The sequence below is a fragment of the Benincasa hispida genome, chromosome 1 (genome assembly GCF_027475165.1).
Source record: "Benincasa hispida cultivar pf3 chromosome 1, pf3_genome.v1.1, whole genome shotgun sequence".
NCBI classification, from domain to species: domain Eukaryota; kingdom Viridiplantae; phylum Streptophyta; class Magnoliopsida; order Cucurbitales; family Cucurbitaceae; genus Benincasa; species Benincasa hispida.
Window position 1 is genome coordinate 84684802 of NC_143478.1, and position 7624 is coordinate 84692425.

The 7624-nt window shown below is 33.6% G+C and overlaps 1 protein-coding gene across 1 annotated transcript; it reads left to right on the top strand.

Annotated features, from left to right (window-relative positions):
• Window positions 1–1803: 1803 nt before the first annotated feature.
• Window positions 1804–2484, top strand: LOC150038788 (uncharacterized). Its single transcript, XM_090314457.1, has one exon. It carries the CDS (start codon window positions 1804–1806, stop codon window positions 2482–2484), a length of 681 nt encoding a protein of 226 aa, XP_090170583.1.
• The last annotated feature ends 5140 nt before the right edge of the window (window positions 2485–7624 follow it).

The following is a 7624-nucleotide window of genomic DNA, read 5'->3' on the forward strand; positions in this document are numbered from 1 at the left end:
TGTCATAAAATATGATAAAATAATTTCACATATATGTTGTGCCCTTTTTACCAAATACCTAGCACAACATTAATATCTAACCTTTGGGCAGAGACACCAACTATAAATGGTACTCTGTCAAAAAATAGCCTTTCTTTGCACCGACTATTTTTCACATGAGTAATTCTTATATTTATCACATACTCATTACCACATGTATACCCACAATTTAGCCAAATAATTATCCTCTTTTAGACCGATAATTATCTGCATAAATTGAATATGCACATTTTATATTTTAGAATAAATTAATCTAGATAACCAAGGCTATTTTGGTAACATATTATTTTGACCAATTCAATCTAAAATATAAGACAATAATATAATAATATTATTGTACAAAAATAATGGAAGAAGAACACCAAATAATCTTTACCAAAATTCATCCAATAATTGCATGTACATAATATAATTAATGCAGTATAATTATGTGAATATCACAAAAAATTATTAATCAAATTCAAACTTAAGAGTGATTTTAAAATGGTTAAAATCATTTTTTTTTTCATTTTTCAGCATCAAACATGTTTTTAATCACTCAAATATAAAAATTGTATTTAAAAATGAAAAATTAAATTATTAAATTAATTATTATGTGATTAAATGCGTATTCCGGAGTGATTTAAAACCTTATAAACATGATGGTTTCAATAAAATGACAAAAATGACTTTAATAATTTTAAAATCCCTCTCAAAATTTATAACAAAAGCATGTGTTAATTAACTATTATAAAAGTCGCCAAGTTATTTGAAAAGACATTTATGGAACACAATTTTGGATCTCTCTCTTTGAATTGGGAACCAATGTTTGAATTTTTTTTCTTTTTTTCTTTTTTTTCTTTATTTCTATTTTAAATTGCACCAACCAATTAATACATGTGTATATTATATAGAAAATTACCATTTTGGATCTTGAGTTTTGAAGAATAGGTGCACTTAATCCCTAAAATTAGTCATTTTGATCTCTCTCCCTCCATATTCCCTCTTTCTCTCATTTTTCAGCCAACCACTTATATTTCATCCCTTCTCTTTTAAGAATAGATTGTTACACAAAAAAAGAAAATTTGTTAATATTAGAACTACGAAAACTCTATTGGAAAAATTTAGGATCAAACCTATTGAAGAAAATATATTATATCAACACATAGAGATTTGAATCGTTATCTTATTTCGTTTTTTGCTGTTACTTTGTTAAAAATAGAATTGATTATATTTAGTTTCTTGTTGCTAGTATTTTGGGTTGTTATTCTTTGTGCTAGTATTGTGCATTTTTTTTGGGTGGTTAGTTTGTTATTTATGGTGTACTTTGAGCCTATATAAGGCCTAATTGGAATGAAATTCAAGTACTGGAGTTTTATATCACTTCCTCTCTTTTACTAGTTCTCTCCATTTTTTTCTATCAGTGGTATCAGAGCCCGGTTGTGGCATCTTTTTATTAGCCATTAAACCAACTCTCATTCCTTTATCTTCTACAATAGCTAGCAAGCATAGACAATGGCCTCAGACAACTATGTGCAACCAGCAATTCCCCGCTTTGATGGTCATTATGATCATTGGAGCATGTTGATGGAGAATTTCTTACGGTCCAAAGAGTACTGGACCATTGTTGAAGTAGGAGTGAATGAACCAGCTGTTGGAGTTGTCTTGTCAGAAGCTGACCCAAAAAAAGCTAGAGGAACGAAAATTGAAGGATCTCAAGGCAAAGAATTATTTATTCCAAGCCATTGATTGTGCCATCTTGGAGATCATTTTGTAAAAGAATACATGCAAGCAAATTTGGGACTTCATGAAGAAAAAGTAGGCACAACGAGGGTGAAAAGACAGCAGCTCCAAGCTCTTCGCAAAGAGTTCGAGATTCTTAAAATGAAGCAAGGTGAGTCCGTGGATGGGTATTTCTCATGGACCTTGGCTATAGCAAATAAGATGCGTATCCATGGAGAGAAGATTGAAGATGTAGCTGTGGTTGAGAAGATTCTTCGGTCGATGGACTCTAAATTTACATATGTGGTTTGTTCAATTGAGAAATCAAAAGATATTGATACATTATCAATTGATGACTTAAAAAGTTCTTTACTTGTGCATGAGCAGAGAATGACGTCAAATACAGGTCCAACTAAAGAACAAGCTCTGAAAACTTCAACTCGTGGTGAAAACTTTGCAGGAAGAAGATTAAATAGAGGACGTGGTCGAGGTCGTGGAAGGTGGCAAGGAAGAGGACGAGGTGGCGGACATGATCCATACAAGCAAACATCCAACAACAACTCGAGACTTGATAAGTCCAACATTCAATGTTATCGTTGCCATAAGTTTGGTCATTACAAATCTGAATGCACAACCAACTTCAACCATGAAAAAGGAGAGCAATCCAATTTTATAGAGGAAAAGGAGCAAGAAACTCTATTGATGATGTGTCACCACAATGAGGAGCTTGGAACTAACATATAGTATATAGACACTAGTTGCAACAATCATGTGTAGTAACAAGTCTCTCTTTTCTCATTTGGATGAAAGTTATCATTCTACTGTGACATTTGGTGATAATTCTAAAGTAAATGTTGTGGGTAAAGGAAATATTCAAATTAAGACCAAAAAAGAAAATGTTGAAACCATATCAAATGTGTTTTATATTCCTGATTTCAAAAGCAATTTACTGAGTGTTGGACAACTACAAGAGAAGGGTTATGTCACAACTATCAAAGAAGGCGCCTGTGAGATATATGATCCAAGAAAAGGATTGATAGCTCGTGTTGAAATGGCCTCGAACAGGTTGTTCCCACTCAAACTAGAAGGTTTGGAGTTATGTTTCAAGACGAATGTAGATCAAGACCTCACATGGCTTTGGCATTTGCGATATGCCCACTTGAATTTTAAAGGTTTGCAAGTCCTTTCTCAAAAGGAAATGGTGGTTGGCCTTCCTCAAATTTTTCGTCGCATAAAAGTATGTGAAGATTGTGTTGTTGGCAAACAACATTGTGAGAGCTTTCCAAAAGGTAAAGCATGGAAAGCACGTAAATCCCTAGAGTTGATTCATTCTGACATATGTGGCCCATAAAAACCCAATATCAAATGGGAAGAAAAAATATTTTATTTCTTTCAGTAACGATTTTTCCAGAAAAACTTGGGTTTATTTCTTGAAGGAAAAGTTTGAAGCATTCTCAATTTTCAAGAGCTTTAAGGCGGTAGTTGAAAATGAAATTGGGAGAAAAATCAAAACCTTTGAATGGATCATGGAGAAGAATACATGTTACAAGAATTTGTAAATTTTTGTGCTCAGCATGGAATTCAGAACCAGTTGACAGCAGCCTACACACCTCAACAAAATGATCTTGCCGAAAGAAAAAACCGTACTATCCTCAACATGGTTCGAAGTATGATTGCAAATGGGGTAGTTCCAAAGAAATTCTGGCTAGAAGCAGTAAATTGGGGTGTTCATGTTTTGAATCGACTTTTTTTATGAAAAACATGGCTACTCAAGAAGCTTGGGATGGGCGTAAACCATCAGTTGATCACTTTAAAGTGTTCAAGTGCATTGCATATGTACACATTCCTGACGAGAAGAGAAGGAAGCTAGATGACAAAGGTAAAAAATGTGTCTTTCTTAGCATTAGTGAGCAATCAAAGGCTTACAAACTATTCAATCCAATCACAGGTAAAATTGTAATTAGCTGAGATGTTATATTTGATGAACTAAACATTTGGAATTGGACAGAAGATACTCCAGTGCAACAAACAGTACCTGTGAATTTTGAAGACAGTGATGAATCTTTGACACCTCAACTTCAAAATCCAGTACAACAATCAATTGAGCTTGAGGCTACTGAGTCTCAAACAGGATGTGCAAGTTCTTCAAGATCACGACGAGTTAGAAAGAGACCAACATGGATGGAAGATTATGAGGTTAGTGGTGATCTTTCTAATGAGGCATTTGTCCATTATGCTTTATTATCAGAATGTGATCCATTAATTTTTTAAGAAGCTGTCAAAGATATAAAATGGAAGCAGACCATGAATGAAGAGATTAAGTCGATTGAGAAAAACAACACTTGGGAGCCATCAGAGCTTCCTAGAGGGAAAAAATCCATTGGTGTTAAATGGGTTTACAAGACGAAGCTGAATAAAGATGGCCAAGTAGACAAATACAAGGTTCGTCTTGTTGCAAACGGGTATAAGCAAAAAATTGGCATTGACTACAATGAAGTTTTCACTCCGATTGTAGGACATGATACGATTCGAATGGTGTTAGCATTGGCAGCACAAAGCAATTGGAAAATTCTTCAAATGAACGTAAAATTAGCCTTTCTGCATGGAAACTTCAATGAAGAAGTTTACATAGATCAACCCCCTGGATATGTTCAACAGAGTAATGCAAGAAAGTTATATCGCTTGAAGAAGGCTTTGTATGGATTGAAGCAAGCTCCTAGGGCTTGGTACAGTCGAATTGAGGCCTACTTTATTAAAGTTGGATTTGAAAAATGTCCATATGAACATACTCTCTTTATTAAATTCCAACATCCAAACATGATTTTGATAGTATGTTTGTATGTAGATGATTTGATTTACACAGAAATGACTCGATTATGTTTGAAGAATTCAAGCAGTCCATGATGGCAAAGTTTGAAATGATAGATCTAGGGATGATGCATTATTTTCTCGGCATTGAGTTAATACAATCAGTAGCGGGAATTTTCATCAATCAGAAGAAATATGCACTGGAGATCTTGGACAGGTTTCAAATGGAGAATTGCAACTCAGCCACAACTCCAGTTGAACCCAATTTGAAGCTCACAAAGGACCATGAAGGAAAGAAGGTCAACAGTACTCTCTATAAGCAAATGGTTGGAAGCTTGATGTACTTAACAGCTACAAGGCTTGATATTATGTATGTTGTAAGTTTAATTAGCAGGTTTATGGAATCTCCAACTGAGCTTCATCTCCTTGCTGCCAAAAGAATCTTACATTACTTAAAAGGGACTCCTGGTCTTGGCATACTGTATCAAAAAGGAGAAAAACTAAACCTTGTTGGTTTTAGAGATAGTGATTATGCAGGAGATTTAAATGATAGAAAGAGTACTTCAGGGTATGTTTTCATGCTTGGTTCAGGAGTTATCTCATGGTCTTCCAAGAAACAGCCAATTGTCATATTATCTACCACTGAAGCTGAACTTGTAGCAGCAACATCATGTACATGTCAAGCCATTTGGTTGAGGAACATTCTTGAGAATTTGCATTATAAGCAAGAAGAAGTATCTATCATTCATTGTGATAACACATCAACAATCAAGCTCTCAAGGAATCCTGTCTTGCATGGACGAACCAAATACATTGATGTAAGATACCATTACTTGAGGGATCTTACAAATGATGGAATTATCAATCTAAGCTACTGTAAAAGTAAATATCAAGTGGCAGATATTTTAACTAAGCCTCTCAAATTAGCAACATTTGTGAAGCTTCGAAGCTTACTTGGGGTAGTTTCCTCTACTACTTTAAACTAAATACTAAATTGCATAGTTTTAGTTTAAGGGAGGGTGTTAAAAATATAATTGATTATATTTAGTTTCTTGTTGCTAGTCTTTTGAGTTGATATTCTTTGTGCTAGTCTTGTGTTATGTATTTTGGGTGGTTAGTTTGTTATTTATGGTGTACTTTGAGCCTATATAAGGCCTAATTGGAATGAAATTTAAGTACTGGAGTTTTATATCACTTCCTCTCTTTTACTAGTTCTCTCCATTTTTTTCTATCACACTTATGGGTTTCTAGACCATTCTCTACATCTACCTTTGTTATTGGGATTTCGATTTTTTGTTTTTTGTATACTTTCTTTTGTTCAGTTGTCATATGACCAAAACCAGTAAAGGGTCTTCACTCTTTTCTCCTTCTAAACTCTCTCGGTCTGCTGTTTAAAGTTTCATGTATGGTGGTTTGATTCAAAGTGGCGGAGGAGATGAGATTTTTCAGCACTTCACTACGAGAAAATATGTTTTAGAGAATTTTTTAGTGGCGCAAACAGTTGTTGTTGGTAAAAGACAATTTATAGCAACACATTAAAAATATGTTCCAAAATATCATTTTCAGGAAGGCAATTTTAATCCGCATCACTAAAAGAATTTACAACGTTCATTCTGCACCACTAAATATTAAATACTTTTTGCAACACATTAAAGTGTTGCTAAATATCTATAATATTTTTTAAAAAAGATAGGGCCAAATTTTGGCCCTTTTGTTTTCCCTTCCACTTTTTCCTTTCTGATTTTACATTTTCCACTTGCTCCTTTATTTTTTTTACGTTTCCCATTTAAAACGAAGGGTGAATGGTGACTCCATGCACATGCCGACGGTAGACTCCACTCCACGACTGCACGCAAACGCCGACCACTCCACGCGAACGTCGGTTGGTACCTGGTAGCGTTAACAACTTCTAAGTGGTACGATTCAACTTCTCATCTCTAATTCCTTTGATTTATGCTCTCATTCATGATAATTAATTTTGAAATTAAGATTCAACTTCGCGAACGAAAATGGCTTAAATGGATTTAAATGGTTCTAAATGACTTTAAATCGTTTTAAGTGGTTTCTCATCGGTTTTTAATCATTTAGTTTCTATGAAACCAGGCCTCCCCTGTCATCGATAAAAGGGTAGCCAGCCAGCCAAGGGTTTTTTATCTGCTTATCAGATCAACTTTTCCTCTTTAGATTCTTCTATCAATACTTTGTCTTCTTGATTTTGAATTTTCTCCTTGAGATTAATTTTCTAGGATTTTTGTTTTTTGTTTTTTCCACTTTCATTCTTTGTTGTTAATTCTCTTTTGGATATGTATATTTATCGCTGTCTAATGGAACTTTGCTTTATATTTCATATACTGCAACATTATGCTAATCTATATTGACAAAAAAAAAAACAAGGAGTTGAGAGGTTGTTTAGAATTATGCCATGCTTCTTTGTCGACTACTGGAATAATGGTAGTTATTGTGGCGTTTATATTACTTTGACATTATAATTTAAATGGATTTGAACCGTAGCTTATACAATAAAAAGTATTGATGACTTTGGCAATCACATTTTAGTTAAGAAGACAATGCAGGAACAATAAGCCATGCTTTATAATAAAGAGTTAATGCAACTGTGTTTCCTACCATTATTGTGTTTGCTAGTTTTCATATTGATTTTTCGAGAGGGTAAATTTATTATCTAGCATTTGTGTTTAGAAAAAGGGAATTTGTAACACAATACATCAAATTTCAAGATTGATTATGCAAATAGAAAAGTTCTTTTAACTCTTGTTTACATAGGGAGACATCTTAGACTAAGAAAATTATATGTAAAGGTTAAGATCTCAACACTTAGTAATTTGCTCTATTCCCCCTGTTTATACAATTTTATTGCTTACCATAATTATGTTTGTATTTTTCTTGATGGGTTTTCATTTTTTATTCTAATTTGTTAAGAAAAGTAGTCAGCTAGAAGTGATATTGAAATATTATTTCATTCTTCGTTACTTTTTAATGTCGTTGCATTATTATTGTGGTTATTTGCAGTGAAACATTTTCCTTCTGTTCAAAAGCAAAACTAAAAACTTAATTTTGG

What these genes read in the sequence shown, in the direction of transcription:
- LOC150038788 (XM_090314457.1), top strand. Translation starts at nt 1,804, where the DNA reads ATGCAAGCAAATTTGGGACTTCATGAAGAAAAAGTAGGCACAACGAGG.